At 44.5% G+C, this 18,281-nt stretch overlaps 1 protein-coding gene across 1 annotated transcript in view; it reads right to left on the bottom strand.

Moving 5' to 3' along the window:
* LOC119175048 (U3 small nucleolar RNA-associated protein 6 homolog) overlaps nt 1-18,204 on the bottom strand; it is a 54,639-nt gene extending 36,435 nt beyond the window's left edge. Inside the window, exons 1-11 of the mRNA XM_037426224.2 lie at nt 17,927-18,204; nt 17,712-17,796; nt 11,359-11,400; nt 11,203-11,274; nt 11,053-11,121; nt 9,931-9,994; nt 8,583-8,701; nt 8,325-8,357; nt 7,141-7,182; nt 1,148-1,229; nt 625-706 (exon numbers count right to left, since the gene is read on the bottom strand). Coding sequence (XP_037282121.1) covers nt 625-706; nt 1,148-1,229; nt 7,141-7,182; nt 8,325-8,357; nt 8,583-8,701; nt 9,931-9,994; nt 11,053-11,121; nt 11,203-11,274; nt 11,359-11,400; nt 17,712-17,796; nt 17,927-18,018 — 782 coding nt within the window. The 5' untranslated portion in view covers nt 18,019-18,204. The remainder of the gene's footprint in view (nt 1-624; nt 707-1,147; nt 1,230-7,140; nt 7,183-8,324; nt 8,358-8,582; nt 8,702-9,930; nt 9,995-11,052; nt 11,122-11,202; nt 11,275-11,358; nt 11,401-17,711; nt 17,797-17,926) is intronic.
* Between the last annotated feature and the right edge of the window lie 77 nt (nt 18,205-18,281).

Here is an 18,281-nt window from a genome sequence, read left to right as displayed (position 1 = left end):
TCTAAGAGCACTGAACAAACAATTCAAAAGTTGTGGGTCCAGATCAGACTGGAAGATGATTTCTTGTCCACTTTCATTTATTTCGATTTGCTTTCTTTTGCCTAATTGTCAGACACAAAACATTATTGGGCCCTGAGAAATGCTACTCCTTTAGAGCAATGCTGTTGGCCGCTCCCATGTCGGGACGGGGAGGCCTAACCTCCCGCTGCATCGTGGGCTAGACAGCTTGTAGTTGTGATAGTAATTATAAACTTCATAGAGCAGAGTCAGCTGGAAATTTAATTCCTTGAATTACGTACTTATATGTTTACTATTTTCTGATTCTCTTAGAGCTCAATATATCTGGGTCCGCACATCCATATTTGTTGAATGAAAATTCCTAAGTCTAAGAAATGGCACCAGCGGGAGAGGGGGGGTAAATTTTCGTCTGTCCCTTTTGCCCCCCCCCCCCCCCCCCCAAGAGCAAACATAATAAAAAAAAATGCAGAAGTTCCCCGTCTCAATGCCCCCTTGAAGAAACTCACTTATCCTGGGTGCCTACCCCCCTCCAAGAAGAAATATCCTGGGCACCGTCCCTATGAAATCTCAATCGAAACAATCGACCAAATGCAAATGTGTACTCACTCTTGCAGTATCTGCTCTGCCAAGTGGTGAGCAAAGTCAAAGGCATCACAGATAGGCAGGAAGGACAAGGCGAACTCAATGTCTATCAGGAGTCAGAGAGAAAATACAGTAAAAACCTTTGCTCAGAACCAGTATCGATAGTAGCAACATAATTACAGTAGCTTCTGTGAATAGCTCTGCTACTTAGTCACAAAAGTAATTGTGCATGTAACCAAACTTAGTACCAGGACCACATTGGTCAAGTTTCCTTGATAGCACCTTCCTTGATACAAGGTGTTATACTCAAACTATTGCGAGAATGACTAGCCAATGTTGTAGACTAGGCACTTATACAAAAACAGAAAAAAAAAAAAAAAAAGGAAAACACTTTAAGGACCCGTGAGCTACGATACAACACGATGCAGTCTCCTGGCTGTAGCAACTTTCTGATAGTTGCATTACTGGGTGAGAAGTAACTAAAGTACCACCCAGAAGCTGTCAAGAAATGCAAAACCACGGAATATTACTGAAACAAATGAAGCACCTGGAATGGACTTGACAGCAGCACCATATACGAGGGAAGGAATTTTCACCTTGAGGACAGCATCTTCAGCTTCTGCACCATCCTACACAGTAAGAAAAACATTGCAGACGATAACTACACGTTTCCAGACACCACATATGTGATGTTTGTAAAGTATCGTATTTACTAGGAGTGTGCGAAAGTCCGCCATTTAGATATTTTGCGAGTAGTGTGTGCTACAAGATTCGATTCGGACTGGAATTTTACTATTCAAGCATCCCAAAGACAAATGGTCATCATCCAATTGACAATGGCACCTTTAAAACTTTAATAAGCTTCACCCCATCACTCTTGTAACGCTGCACAGATGCCTTTCAGGCTCTGCTACGGGGGCAAATGCATTGACTTGGGAAAATGCTGGTTTCAACCAGGAGACAATAGATGGGGTAAAGGTTATGGCTCAATTAATGCTGTTTTAAACTTGAAATTTTGGCAGGAAGTAAAAAAAAAATCGGAGGACAAAAATTTTTAGCATCCAAAATTTCAGATTTTTGAATATATAATACCATGTAAAAGCAAGATTTGAAACTCCGGACTCAAATGAAACACACCCTTCTCCGCCACCACATTGGTTGAGTTTCCACAGAGGTTAAAAGAGGAGGAGAGGCTGGGGAAATAGCATCTCTACCTTTCACGCGTAAAGTATTGTCGGCAACACTTTGAGTGTACCAAATCATGTACAGTAAAAGCTCGGCAATTCAAAGTCACTGGGGCCGCGAGAAATCTTCGGATCGAGTAGGTTTTAGAATTAATAGAACATACAGAGAGTGAGATGCAAGGAACTAGAAATTATTCGAAGCAATCAGGGCTGATAATTCGCTGTGCCGGCTAAATTGCAGCTCCAAGGATTGTGTTTTCCCACAATACTTGGTCTTAATTTTGCCACAAAGACGGAAGAACGGTGGGCCTCACTACTGACACCGAAAAAACAACAATAACAAAAAACGCTGTTGTGATCAAATGAAATGCACACCTGCGGAAAACAAGTAGGCTTGGTTGAGCTTTCAACCGGGACACTTGCATTTTTTTTCTTTTCACTCCTCCAGTGTGCGAGTGTTCTTCCTCGGCGTGTGCGAGGAAGAACACTCCGTCAAGAACGTGCCAACTCAAGCAGAACCCCCGAAGACGGAAGAATCATCCGCCTCTATTTCCTCATGGAAACAACAAACACCATTGTCGTTGTCTCCACACAACCTGGATACGACCATGGGAAGAAACTGTCGCCCCCAGCTTGCGTTTCAGCACCTCAACTCGCCTCCCAGCACAACCAGATACCAACCCACAATCAGAGCCAGTGACAAAGCCCCCGGCACCTCCTGCAGCAGTGGTAGAGCTAAGCGGCACAATTCTGTATCCTCCAGCTGGCAAGAAGGCCAACAACCTCACAACAACTCACGAAGCCATCGGGGACTTCCTGTCCGGCTTACCAGCCGCGCCAACTTTTGGCGCAACGTGGCCGCAGTGGACAACCATCCCCTCGTGGATCCTGCACTTCTTCTCCAGGTCAGCCGGCTCTGCAAGATCCACGTATGGGGAGAACTCATGCAGAACAGCTGCGTGGCCCCGTCTAAGGCGTTGACGCAACCCTCGGCTCTGGCGACATCGCGGCCAACTTCGATTCTGCCGTCCCTGTCGTCTCCTGTATCCGACGAGACAGATGCCTCGCGATCACCTTTCAGAGCACCCCGGTACAGCCGGTGGTGTGTGTCCCTGTTCAAACTCCAGAAGCCGGTCCGCCCTAGACAGCCACGGCCCCTTCAAAGTGCCCGCTGGGGTCACATCGACCACGCCACAGCACCCTGCTCGTAAGGAAACACTGCCTTCGCTGCGGTGGCAGCCATGTGAAAGCTCCGTGCCCCGCGGAGCACCCTCGCTGCATCAACTGCAGCGGCACCCATCCAGCTAACAAGCCGCGCTGCCCTTCTTGGCAGATTCACCACAAGGCCGCCATCATTATTGCTTCTTCGTATTGCCCCGTGACACGCCGCCAAGCGCTGGAGAAGGCCAGGACAGCTGTCAACAACATCGACAAGCGTGGCAGCGCGACAATCGTGAAGGGCCGCTCCTTTCGGGACGTTGTCGCTGGTGGTGACCGATCAGTGCTGGCATCCGCCCCTCGCCCTGCTACGAGTGTGCCTCCTGCCTCTACGAGCCCGACAACCCCATCACCCCCTCCTCTGGATATTGCGGCCCCCCGAGGTCGACCTGTAGGACGCGGTGATTAGCGTAGTTGTGGCAGCAATTCACGCAGTGAATGTGCTTCTGCCGGCGTATTCTCCGGAGCGTGGATTGTGTGCCGCGGCTCTCACTGCGCATGAAGACATCGCCCGGCAAGTTAGACAGCTGGATTACCACATCGAGGCCATCAGCACTCTCCCCCATGAGTACACCCGAACTTTCAATTTTTCTGTGCCTGGGCTACATGCCCAGGCGAGTGTTTCACGCACACCTGTCTTATAATGCGCCTCTTCAACTCATCGACTTCTTCTTTAGCGAATATTTTTTCCCTGGCCTTTTTGGCGGCTTTTCCGGACGGTTGCAGGCCCTCGCGGTGAGGTTAGGGCGCGCGCTGTGAAAGGCAGAGCAAATCCTTTATTTTATTTTTTTTATCCCTTTTACCTTTTTCCTGCCTATCCCCTTTACTCCCACATCATCCCTGCGCGGTGTTGTGGTGGTGTCCTCCATAGAAAGAAACAGTAACGGCACCGCGTTTATTTTTCTTTTTCCCTTTCAAAATTACTTCTGCGGAAAACAAGATGTGCTTCACTGCAACACAGTAGTGACACGCTGACAGCATGTCACCTGCTCTTTGCTGCTTCAGCCCATCATGATGCAACCGTTCGCCCATTCTTTCTGGGGAAATAAAAAATGTAATAATGGCCAGTGTGACGAAATTCGTGATATCTTTTGGCTGGAAAACATGATGATTGAAGCTTCCGAACTTAGTTTTCGAAGTAGGCGTTGCAGGCAAGAACTCCGCCAGCAGTGCAAGTGCGCGAATTGCAAGAGAAACCGGATATCAGAGGTTTGCATACATCGTGAATTCTGCCAAACTACCCTTTATTAATTTGTTTATATTCCCAGAAAGAATGCGTAAATCATGATGTGCTGACGTTGCGAAAAGCATGCAATATGCTGCTCGCGCGTCACCACTGTATTGCAGTGAGGCACATCTTGTTTTCCACAGGTGCACATTTTAGTTGACCATGACACAATTTTTTTGTTCTTTTTCGCTGGGAGTAGCGAACCTCAGGTGCTTTCGCAGCCACTCATTAGTATCGCTACGTTGCATTACCTTGTGGCTCTTAAGGGCCGTCATTTCCACGGGTTTGCGGTAAAATCAAGATCGGGAAGTAGCGCATGGCACCCAAAGTTTTCGAATTAACGAGACTGGTGCTGACCACCCCTTCTAATTATCTGCTGAGACTTGCATTGCAAAGTACGGGACCATGGAAATAATAGAGTTCGAATTTACGCGGTTTTACTGTACACATACAATTCTGCCTTTGCATTGCCTTTATAAGACAATTATGGAACACCACCCTGCCAGTGCTTCATCAACTTAGCCGAACGAAACACTCTCACGCTGCTATCTGTGCGGCGAGCAATAGGGCCACCTTACAGAGTGGATGTCTCCTTGCGGCTGCCTTTTCTGCACCTAGGCTGGGTGCTGGGTGGATGCCGGTTGTTGTGCCGGTTGTGCTTTGGAATGTATGTAGCGGGAGTAATGTGACCCGCGGCTGGCTGTCTTCTGCACATTGTCAGCGCCGCTGGCCAGGAATGCGGTCGTAAGGTCGGGCGATGGACACGCCTGGGACTTGCGCAACTGCCTGCAGTCCGGCGCCCTCGTGAGTGCTGGTCAGAACCGTAAGACGTGTCGGCACGAGTGACGGGTCATCGCGCCGATGGCAACGTTGCTGTTGCGGGAGCAGTACTGAGGTGAAGTCGTCGAGCTGGACAGTGCAGCAGTGTCGACCTGCAGCGATGTCATCGTGCACGGACATTGTGAAGGGACATGTGTTTTTTTTTTTTTTTTTTGTGAGAGCTTGTGTAGCTGACTTTTTTTTGTTTCCGGGATATGGTTTGAATTAAGGTTGAAAAGATGTGGGGGTGCTGACACCCCTGTAGAGTTTTTGCACCGCGTGGCCCACATGTCTCGCACATAAGCCTTGTTTGGGGGGGGGGGGGGGCAATAATTGAGCGATAGGTGGCGTTGTGTTCGCGAGCGGTGATCACCGCTATCATCATCATGGTTGGTAGAGTGGTAGCACCGGCGGTGACCCCTGGCGGAAGGCAAGCCTTGTTGCCGGGCGAGAGAGTTGAGCGAGTCTCTTCAGCAGGTGGCGTTTGGCGTGAACAGTTGCTCTCGCGGCGTGTCCACGGTGCACGGAACCACGGGCCGTCTGCCGGGGGCCCGCGCGGTGAGTCAAGCGTTGGCGACGCCGCCTTTTGTGTGCTCTTGTAGTTGTTATGTTGCAATGTGCTGAGTAATATTGTGTAAGGATGTCTTAGAGGGTTCATCACGATTGATGTATAATAATTCAGCTGACGATATCGTCGTTCAAAAGTAGATAAATATGTGTTTGGTTTGGTTTGGACCAACCGCGTCTGCTGTGTCCATTCACTCCAAGAGCCTGGAACACTCACCACCAGCGAGACCTCACATATCTCGCAAAAACATGCTTAAAAATCCTCTCCAATTTTTTTTTCTGCAATTTTGCTTTGAAGTATTAAATGAATATTCAAGCAATATTCTAAAATTATTCAATTTGATTCGCACTCAGAATTCAATAATCGAATTTTCCTCGCACCCAAAATTTTGCTCTTCACAAGCTCTAGTATTTACTGAAACGTAACATCAGCTTTTTTTCTAGGTTTTGGCAACCAAAAATTTAGCCGTGCGAATGCCTAAATTCAAGTTGTCTAAAAAGTGCATTAATACACACCATTAGTTTATTTTCGTTTTATTCTTTTTTTCCAGGACACGATTAAAACTCACCCCCCACATCACAATCGTAGTTGCTAAACTATCGACCAAATATGGTACTGGTGCACAAATGGGCTGTTCAAGTAGCTCGGAGGGACAGAGAAGCAAACGTTTCACAAGAAGCAGTCGGCTTTGTACATAATACGCACTGTAAAATACACATTTCTATCTTTTTTTCACCTACTCATGATCAATACGGCAATACCTATGTTTTACCGCAACAATGTTCAATTTAAGTTTTACTGAAACAAACAATTTCCCCTGAAACCCCCCTGCAATCACAGTTTTGCTTTCTCAACCTGCAACAATGCAGGCCATTCACCTAATCACTACGGTGAGTGTCCCGATAAATGTACTATAGTGCACTTTCCATTTTACTCTCACACTTTCTAGAAACTGTTGATGCACAATAAAAGGCTTCATAATTAGTGATAGACAACAGAACAACCGTGCCAGTTTTATGATAAATGTGGTTACAGTCAAACCCCTTTAAAGAAACACTGATATAAGAGACAAATGGGTATAAGAAAGACCTGTGTACCTACAGTAAAATACGGGTTGGTAAGGAAATGCATGCGTGGTAACTTGCTTATAGTAGACATCACATATAAAACACAAGAACTGCTGCCCAGAACATGCCTTTATAATGGAAGTCAACTGTATTCTGTTAGAAATGCACGTGATCTGAGGCAGCTAGTGAAGAAAGACGATGAGGTTGAGGGAGTGACACTCGTGAAGTTCAGCCTGTGTGGCGTTTGAGTATACAGCTTGTGTGGCATGTGTTTTATTGTGAGAGTAAATTATTCTTTTTATTATGGGGTCGAAGATAACAATTACATTCTAGCAAGCCAAATAGCTTATTTTTGTTCTTGCTTGGGTGACCCGGATTCACCTGTTCAGAGGTGCTGTAAATAAACTAATTTCTACATCAGATTTACATGAATACCCACACTCCAGATCCACTTACCTCTTTCTCCTCAATGCCAAGCACTATCTTTCTTTTTCTCATCTAAGGAACAAAAAAAGAAAGAATACACTATTTAAAATCAAGTATTTCCTCTTCTGAAAGCAAACTCAATCAAGTGGAGGTTGTTACATGCTAAAATACTGATGAGACTATAAAGCACGCCGTAGTCCACTACCCGGGTTTCTTAATGTGCGACTAAATCAAAGTGCACGGGCACTTTTGCCATCCACCCATACAGAAAAGTGGACACTCCATTGTAAAGCTGTGCCGCTGAAGTGCCCAAGCACAAACAGTGGCTGCTGGCACGGCAACTAGGACAGAGCAGTTGCCGTTATAGAACTATTACAATTTCACATGTGGTGCAGCTACCGTGAAATGACACAGCAGTGGAGCTTACCACACTGCTGAGGAGGCACTGGCCCAATGCAGTCAAACCCACTTATAAAAATACCAATTTTAACAATGAGAAGCTACTGCACTGTCAACTTCTACATATTTTCTATGATTAAATAACTTGCTTAGCAATGCCCACATGCCAAATTATCGGTTATAACAACGAATTATGGCTGTTGTGTGACCACATTGAAAGGTACGGAACGAGAAGTCCTTGAAAAAAAAAAGAAGAAAACGAGAAGTTGCAAGGTGCTGAACCCCAACCCCCCCGAGCACCCCTTCAGACTCGTGGTATGCTGCACCGCAGCACGGCGGTGGGGCATTGCAACAAAGCTGACTTTTGAACTCCGCTATGACATCGGAGTGGCGGTGAATGCACCTTTGGACGTGCTATTTGAGTAAAAGTTGTGACTTCTAAGGGCTACAGAATTTGAAACTTCATACATTAGCTTTATGGGGCTTGTGAAGGTCCCGTGAAAGTCTCCTAATTTTCAAGTATGTACAAAAAATTGGTAGCTTTATCATCCTTATTACTGATGTCTGTTGGCATATTTCATCGAATATTATTGTTTTCTTACTACAGCCAGTTCTCCCCCTATTTTGGTTTTTGTCGTGCAACTTATTATAGCAATTATCGGTTATAACCATGAAATTTTTGTGACACTTGAGTATTGTTATAAGTGGGTTCAACCGCATATGCAAAAAATACCTGCTGGGTGCAGCATGTCTTTGCACAGTTTAACGCAGCATTTCTATCCCCAACAACATTGGAAACAGACTGCCAGACTCACCTTGTCAACAAAAATCAGCTCCATTCGGAAGTACTGCAACCATGTAACAAAAGAAAGCAATCAGAAACCTGCTAAACCAACAGTGGCGTAATGTAGTTGTGCTGAACGAAGAAAACAAGAAGACAGGACAAGTGGGGCACAACACTGTTCCGTTAATCATTCGTGCATTTTGTTCAGCACATCTATTTTGCAATGCCATACCAACTAACCCGACCTGAAGCTTTGCTACGGCAAAGACTCAAGAATGGGCTGCCGTACCTCGTGCCAGAGCAGGGACGACTTGTTGTTGAAAAGCAACCCCCTTTGAAGGAGCTTGCGTGCCATTTCTGGAGAGGAGTTGCACTCAAGCTGCCACTTCGCAGCTGCCACCCAGATCTCTGGCAGAACAAAAACAGCAGCCTTGTGTCAACGCTCACTTCAAACTTGGTTCTACAATGCTTGTAGCTGTTCCCAGCCAATAATGAATAGTTTTCTGGGAAAGAAATGCCCAGCAGTGTTATAGGGTACCATAGTTACTAGGAGGGTGCAACATTCAGATATATTACGAGTAGTGTCGATACGATTCGATCCTGCCGGTCGGCAGTCGAGCACAATAACCACCATGGTGAGTCTCTTTCTCAAAAAAAGAAGAAGCATTGTGTACAATTACGATTTGAGTGAAAATCAATAGCATTAAAAATTTCTGTCACTGAATCTGATCCCTCAGATTTCACTTCAGCTGGAAATAGTGAGGTAGGTCTGTACCTGCTCCAAGGTCACTAAGCTGCCATGGTTTGCGAGGCATTTGAATGTACCACGTGAAAATCCAGGGAGGGTCCTAAATATTAAATGCACTAGGACGTTCACAGAAAAAAGAAAGCCTGCAAGAGCGACAGCATGCTATAGATGGCTTGCATTGACGTCCCTTAAATTTCCATGTTGCAGCACCGGCATCTGGGGATGTGAAGCTTGGGACATGGCATTAATGTTATCAAAGCAACATATGCAGGTTCTTTTATTATTCATGCATAGAGGCATTCTTGCCAGCCCAATGGCAATTTTTCCCCAGTTTCACCACCACATTCAGAAGCTGCTTCCTTGAGCTCAGATGCAAGTTGTATATACTCCATGTGCTGAAGCTGGGATGCAATAAGCTTTCTCAGTAGATGAAAGTTGTCATCATCATCTTTTCTACCACAAAAAGAATGGTGAACCAACAGGGTTTCTGGCCATGAAAATTGGGTGTACACTACAATAAAGGCAGCATTAATAATAATTTATACTACAATAAAGGGAGCATTAATAATAATTTATGGGGTTTACCATTTAGAAAACCACAATATGATTATGAGAGACGACGTAGTGAAAGGCTCCAGAAATTTCGACTATCTGGTGTTCTTTAGCATGCACTTGAATCTAAGTACACAGGCCTCGAGCATTTTTGCCTGCATCAAAAATGCAGCTGTCGTGGCCAGGAATCAATCCTGCTGGTCAGCAGTCGAGTACCCTAGCCACTAGACCACCGCCGCGGGTAATGAAGGCAGCATCAGAAGCATGTAAACACGCTATGTGATCAAAGTACAGCTGTATAACATATTGCAACAGTCGAAACACGAAGACCACTCACCTGGCCTGTGACTGTGAAGATTTAGCATGCGGGTATAAAGCGTTCCCACGACATGGTTCCAGCCCTACAGAAGGGGGAGGAAAATGAGAAACGGTTCTGCTTTAGTCACCTGAAATCTATATAAACTATCATGATGATGTATTGTCAAAATTTAATGAAACCTTGCCCTGTCAACCAATCTGCTGCAAGAGTAGCACGACATGCGGCATAAGTGACGTTGACTACACTTCCGTTAAAAAAAAAAACGTGGCCAATCCCCTATATAGGAATCGGTAAAACACAAAAGTGAAACGTGCCCTCACTGAGGTACCGTTTATTCTGCATTGTTTCAGCAACAGCAACAAATTTCAGTCACATTAGGAACAATAAGCAGCTCGAAATTTGTAGCGCACACCTCAAGCAGAAAGCATGCATGAAATCAGCACACACAGGACGAGCGTGGACTAACAACTGCCACAGCTTGACACTTAAAGCGCACTGTTCTAACAGAAAGAAGCACAAAACGAGTGCACAAGTATACACAGGACAAGCGCGAACAACTGTCACCATTCTTTCTGCATCGTGTGTCATCAGTGCGCTCCTTTCGTAAACGCGACCGTGGCAACATGCGAAGTGACTGTCGTCCTCTCCCGAATTACGAGTCTGATAAACACGCGCAGACCATGCTCTGCAAAGGCAGCGCTTCACGGAGGTGACGACCTTTAGAGCACGCCCAACGCAAGCTGTCATGCCATCTCACCAGTGATAACAAAAATGCACTAAAGTTTTGAAGCTCTGAGGACTGCCAAACGGTGTATGATGTAAATAAATGTCTTGTCATTAGCATTGCAGACAATGTGCGCTCTGTAGCATGGTGGTTTGTGCCACGCTCTGAGAATCGAGAGGCTGCTGGTTCAATTTCGTGTGATAGATGTTTGCCTTCTGTTTTTTTTTTTTTTTTATGCAATCTCTTAGTATATAATTTTCAACTTTACTTTTGTGAAGAAAGTACGTCAGCGGAGCCGTGGTGGACATCAGCATAAAACACTGTCATGTTAAAAAAACTATATCCTTCACAAATTTGGATTCTGTAAAGGCATCTAACCTTAGCAACTTTTTATATAAAGCAAAAGATACACTCACCATGCGCACACAAAAATCAATGTGCGACAGCCACAGCTTTGAGTCACCACTGAACAAGAGCACAGCCTTCTGCATTGAAAGACAACAGTGGATACAATGTAAATAAAAAAAGACCGCCAATTTTTCGAAATAGAAACCAATATGACTTGCCTTAAACAGCTTGTTGATTCTTCTTGCAATCATCTGGTCGATCTCTGTTCTCTTGTCTGTTATGCTAAGCCTCTGGGAAGAAAAAAAGCAGCAACAGTGAACAAGCACTGTACAATGCACAGTTTTCAGTAAATGGGTTTGAATAGCAGCTCTTACCGCTCTCCGCTTCTGGAGCAGCTCGTACAAGTTCAGCTCATACTAAATCAGAAAAAAGAAAAAGAAAATATGTTGTGTATGTGTGTATATATGTATATTTTCTGTACATGGCATTATCCAGCAAACATTCTGCCATACCTGCCAAGTTCAAGGATTTTGAATCCGGGAGATTTCCGCAACAGGGGGGGAGGGGTCATTAAAGAAACAAGAACAAACAAACAAAAAACATCATGAAAAACAAAAGGGTGGGAGGAGGGTCTTGATTGCGCCAACATCAGCGTTGTAGTCTTATAGTGGCTAGGAGTAGCCGAACACACGAGGGTAGAGTTTTTCACTAAGGTGAAAGTCTCAAAGGATCAACACAACTAGCAGAATCTATTTCAGTCAAAACAACTCGCGTGTGTCTTCCTGGGACACACGTGAACGTGAACAGACGGGACGGCGCAGTTGGCTGGCGCAAAAGCGCGGGTCAAAGCATTGCTCACTGCTGGAATCTTTTGACAGGAACGCCAGAACGGGTCTGGCCCCTTTTCATTGAGACAGCAATTATATGAACAGTCAAGGCCGTCTTTTTTTTTTTTTTTTTTTGCCGTCGCCACCATCGCTGTTCTTCACCGTATATGTATCTATATCTATGAACACTCAATGAAAAAAAAATAGCAGCATATCCACAGTGTGAATGATGGAGAGTGGGGCGAAGCATACGTTCGTCCGTCCGTGTGACCGTCCGTACGACCATCCGCCCGGCCGTGCATTTGTTCGTGTGTCCGCACGTCCATCCGTGTGTCCGGCCCTGCATCCGTCCATGCGTCCGTGCAGCCTACCGTGGGTCCGTCCATACATCTGTCCGTGTGTCCGTTCGTCCATCTAGTCAACACTCTAAGTACCACCATCTCGCATATTTTCATCATATATTCCGCATATAAAAGCACCACCATCCACCGGACATTCCAAGGACTAAACGAGAGGTGGCACACGCACCCTTTCTTACGGCTTGCGCTTCGTGTCTACTTCCCACCTTTAACCACCTCGAGTTCACAGTATATACTAGTTCATTGTATTCATGGCACTGCGGCCCAATGCTCGCTAAACCTTTCTAAAACCAAGGAGGTTATGCCCAGGGAGTATAACGTAGCAACCCTTTCTTGTCAGATAGTGCTCAATGTACATGCCAATGGCTGCTAATGGGGAATGAGAAACTGAGAATTCCGATTTTAGTTAACGCGCACGCTGCGAATTTTTTATTGTTCAACGACGTACAGGAGAAATTTCCCACCGGCACTACCTTGCAGGTCAAAACGTAAGACTGGTTACGCACTATGATGAGGGACGAATGGGTGCTGCTTTAAGGAGCTTTGCCCCGAAAAAGCCGCCCGCGTTCAGCGCCGAGCTCGTCGCGATGCGTGCTTGTCTCTCACGTGTACTTTGCCCCATGGATGGATGCATGTGCATGCACACTTATCCTTTGGTGGGGAATTGTGCGCCTTCGGCTTTCACTGAAACGAAAGCGTTAGTTGCCGGGCCCACAAAGGTCACGTCGGTCTCTGCACAGGCCCCTTTTGAAAAAACAGCGCGCTTTTCATACACAGAGAGGTATAACAACATGGACACTTGTTAGTTTGTACTCATCTGTACCTGTGATTACGTATCGTGCATTGTTTTTGTTTAAACAACGCGTTACGTGTCGAGTGGTAAACGCTGTTAGTTTGCACTCATCCTGCGAGTATCGTTTTCCAGCGTCATTTATGTGTGAGCGGCGCGCTGCACGTATCGATCTGCTTGCTGTTCTCAGCGTTACATTACAAGTTGTTGCTGTCCCATTTATTGCTTCGCCCTTGCGGCGAAACTGTAACTTTTTTTTATTTTTACGTATTTACTGCTTTTAACCTACCGCTGTGTGCCCTCAGAGCTCGTAGATCGCTATCGCATTGCCAAAACCACGGTTTTGCGCTAGCTGGTTGCGGCAAACGGTAGTTCATTTTACAATCCCAATGCGCTTCGCTGCGCATCCACCATCAAAACTAAGTCGCTTTATGCCATCTACGATAGCATCTGCCGCAGGTTTGTCCGCAGAGTTTATGGAAAGCAGCGTTGCTTTGACTGGTTGAGCGCATACTTTCGGGGTTCTCTCAGTTGCGTCATCGCCACACATGATCATGTCAAGAGTGACCGCGGTTTCGTCCTCAGCGGTTGTGGCAATGACAATCACACTCACTGTAGTGCGCAGGTCGCAGGCGTACTTCCGAAGCTTCGAGTACGCTGCTCTTGGCCTTCGTTCGACGGTTTTCGTACTGAAGTTCGTATCACCCGCAGCGAATAGGAAATGTGTTCAGAACATTCGAATTGAGGCCCAATGAACATAGTAAAATTTGGCTGGGGAATTTAAGAATTCGTATCTGCCGCGGTTTCACATCATTGAGATTATACTGTACGTTAACATGAATGCCTCTTAAACTCATAATAAAATGGGGTAGGGTTCGAAAAGCCTAGAGCGGATTTAGCTGCTTTTTTGTCAATGCGGCCAGATCAGGCACAGAAATTTCAATTGCCGGGAGATTTTCATCCGGAAAAAATGGTCAACATCCGGGAGTCTCCATGCCAATCTGGGAGACTCTGCAGGTATGTTCTGCACACCACTAGAATGATATTTTTCAATGAACAATGTTATATGCACTGCAGTGTGTGCAGACATTGAATGTGGCAAGTAAAAATATATATGCAATGACTGGCAAAGTTGAGCAAGTATCCCTACTTTGCCAGTGGCACTTGTTAGACTCCTTCAAGGGAAGAGTCAGCAACCTACAGAGCGTAGGCCTGGGAGTGCTCGTAATCCATTTTACTATTTTAGCACGCTTGTTAACAAAACAGGGGATAGAAGAACAACATGGTCACCTGCCAGCACAGTAACCTACATACACTGTGCCACTTCATGCTAGCATCACTACTGCCCGAGCCAGGGTCAACAACAAGGTGCCCGTTATATGAGACGTGTGTTAAGGCCACCCAAACCAGAGCTGTGAAGGTGCAAATACACTCTCCCCCTCAAGACTAGTGATGCCAGCATAATAGTAAAAACTGCAAGGGCAGTATGTATGGCAGGTTAACGGACCCAATGACACAAGTGAACCTGTGATTCTTGCAAATTATAGATAGTTTATTTATTTATTTACTTATTTATTTATTTATACAAGTGCCTCACGGGTTCCACGAGGGAACATTGCAGGAGGACATTTGCAGGAGGTCAAGAGGAGACTGCAGGAGGACATTTTGATTTACAAACAACAATGAAAAAAAAAATGTATACTTTCCTTATACAAAGTATGCAAATGTATACTTTCCATATGCAAAGTCTTAACTGCACAAAAATAGAAAAGAACAAAAAGTGTAGTAAATAGTAACATTATATAATTTAGAATGATAGTACATAAGTACATAATACAAATGTGAAATATTTTTCTATGAAAGCCAGAAAAAATACTTTGCTGCGCAAAATAGAAACAGATAAAAGAAACAGTAAACAATAGCGTTAAACAATTCAAAACAATAATAGATAAGCATATAATACAAATGGTGATAAAATGTTACAATGTTATAGGTGACCATGTTAAGAATGAGAAACTAGCAGGAGCACATTAGGTAAGACACACACTACTAGGGTTCAAGAGGCAGTTTTTCCAAGCAGGCTTCTAAAGATCTCAAATTCTATGACGTTTGCTATATGTTCAGGAAGATTTTTCCAAAGTACTATGGCACGTGGTAATGCAGATTAATTAAAGGCGTTTGTGTGCCCATATGGACGCTGACAACTGAGGCTATGCTGCAAACGATGGGAATATCGATGAGGTTTGAGAAATGGCAAGGAAAAACGGTGCTTGCTGTAGGCAATCCTGTGTAACAGACGCAAAAGAGAAAAGATTCTGCGGGATGCGAAGAAGAAAAGAGAGAACGACTGCTTGATCTTTGTTACGCTAGAATGCCTGCTGTAGTTACTGATGATAAAGCGAGCGGCGCAGTTTTGAACAGATTCCAGGCTTCGCCATAGATAACCTTGATCAGGTGACCATATGAAAAATGTGCATACTAGTATTTGGTAAGCGAGCTTGCACGTGGAAGGAGGAGCATTATGAAGGTTGCGTTTTATGTAACCAAGCGTTCATGATGCATCAGCTGTAATCTTGTTGATATGACTAGACCAAGAAAGGTTCGATGTCAAATGGATGCCTAGATACTTATAAGATGATGTATGTCATAGAGGGCTACCATGAAGGAAATACAGAACTGTTAAAAGTGAGCACTTTCTAGTGAAGGTCACTTCATTAAACTTATCAACGATTAAGTCATTAGACAATCTGAGCACCATGTGGTTACACGATCAAGGTCCTGCCGCAAAGCTGTATGATCTGATGGTGAAGCGATTTTGCAATTAACGCAGTCTTCGCAAAGATGCGAATTTATGACGTGATTTCTGAGGGAAGATCATTGATAAAAATTAAAGATAACAAACGGCCAATAACACTTTCCTGAGGGACACCAGATGTCACCTCTGAGAGAGAGGAAGACATGTTATCAATCACAGTACACTGTTTGCAAAAACACAAAGTTTCTAATCCAAGAACATGTAAGTGAATCTAAGTTGAAAGATGATACTTTAGTTGTTAAACGACGATGCGCTATGCAGTCAAAGGCCTTAGAAAAGTAGATGAATATGCTGTCTGTTGGTAAATTTTCACCGAAGATCTCATGCATGAATTTAATTAGCTGTGAAGCACAAAAAAGCCCCTTGCAAAAGCTGTTCTGACTTCTTAATAAAGAATTGGTTTTGCTCTAAGTGTGATGCAACATGTGAAGAAATAATGTGCTGAAGTAGCTTACATAGGATTCTCATTAAGGATATCAAACAATAATTACTGGGCAGGCATTTATCCCTAGATTTGAAGACCGGAATGACCTTAGCAATTTTCCAGTAATATGGAATCTCGCCAGTTTGTAGCGATTGCTGAAAGATGTAACCGAGAATGGTACTAGACGGAACAGTGGTCTGCGTTAAGATTTTCAAGTTTATGCTATCGACACCTGAGCATGTTGACGTCTTAAGATTAGTAATTAGGGAAGAGATACCTGCAGGAATAATGACTATAATATCCATAAAGCGATACTCATATGTACATGGCAGATGCATGTTAGTGTAATTTTCTTTTGTAGAAACTGAAATGAAGTAATTATTAAACACGACTGACTGTTGGTCATGCGAGAAGAACTTGTGTTTCGCTCGACGCACAGCATGACAACAAACCTTATAAACACGATGCTGTGCCCATGCTACTGAAGATTGCAATAACCTTGCTTTTCTGAAAAGACGCTTCTTTCTATTTCAAATGGTGTGAAGTGTATGAGTATACCATGGTTTAGATATATTAACGTGAATTGTCAAACGAGAGATAAGTTGATGCACCAGGCTCAACAATTTTTCTTTATAAAGGCACCAATTTTCATTGACTGACCGATTGAAGAAGAAGGTCACAAATCAGCGAGAGAAGTCTTCTAAACTCTAATTTATGGATGAATAGTCACCTCTTTTATAGCCAAGTATTGGCCTTGGAGAGACACAAGGCTTGGATGCAGGTAAACTAACACATATCTGAATGAGGCGGTGGTCATTGAGACCATCTAGATATAAGGTTGAGGTAGCTTTTTCAGGAGCTGATAGAAGCAGAATGAGTTCTGTTGTTAGTGCAATCCGTACTATTAATTTAACATTGCTCTTTCCCAATTCATGGTGACCAGTGCAGAGTCCATCATCAATCTACTCACATTGGCTTGAAAGAGCAGTAAACCTAGCTGAGATGTTATCTCGTTTACAAAGGCAGGAGGTGTACTTCTTCACTGTGGCTTGTGTGCACATTAATTTGATTGCTTCACGGTTTAATGTACAGAGGAGGCACGTCACACGAGCTGCAGTAAAGGTAACTGGATATTTTTACAGTTTCTTTTAATCCCATGCCTATGAACCTACATATGTCGCTCTCTAACTTATGTTTTTAATAGTAGGCGGTACCACCACCGGTCAACGCACTTGCTCGTTTTTAGTTATACATTCTAGGTCTATTTGTTTTTAACCAAACGTTTGTTTCCATTCAAGCAGCCACAGTTCAGAAATAAGCACCATCCAAGAACAAATCGACGAACACGGGCAGCTTGAGTAACAAGTGCGCTGAGAACACAAGAACCGCATAGTTGACACATTGCGATTCGCATTACAGTCTCCTCTCGCACTTGACTCGATTCCGTCAAGCACTGAATACGCTAAAGCGATCCCGCATCATTCATCGCTTTCACAATAAACACTGTAATACCTGTATGTAGGTCAAGTAGTCTTCTTTGGACTTCTTCCTTCGACGCAGGCGATATTCGAACCGTTTCCTGCGTCTAAGAATTTCTCTGCAAGTCAATGCATCACTGATTATTATAACTTCAGATAACTGCACGTGAATATGGGTACAACTTTCAAGCCGTCTCCGACAGCAACTGAGATTTACAACGTGCTTCAGCCAGCTCGAAGAGCACTTGCCTCACTTGCTCTCTCGTGACTAGACCGGTCCTTTCCATTTGCTCCAATTCGGGAATGAAGCCCTCGATGTTTTTCTGAACAAGCTCCGCCATGTTCAGACGCTGTCTCTGTAATTGCTACAAAGTATACTACTACACAGAAAGCACGCGGCTGTCACACGCCAAAATTTTGCCCGTTACACGCGGAATCGCGGACCTTGTAGCTTTCACGCGCACGGCTATGGATGGCTATGACTATGCGGCTATTGTGCAGAGCCATGATAGCAATAGCGGTTTGGCTCTATGCAGGAGCTGTTCTACTTTCGAATCACTGAATACTGTGAAATGACGATACCAAACAATTTTGTTTATAAAAT

This window comes from Rhipicephalus microplus, chromosome 5 (genome assembly GCF_043290135.1).
Source record: "Rhipicephalus microplus isolate Deutch F79 chromosome 5, USDA_Rmic, whole genome shotgun sequence".
Taxonomy (NCBI): Eukaryota; Metazoa; Arthropoda; class Arachnida; order Ixodida; family Ixodidae; genus Rhipicephalus; species Rhipicephalus microplus.
This window is presented reverse-complemented; position numbering and strand designations above follow the sequence as displayed.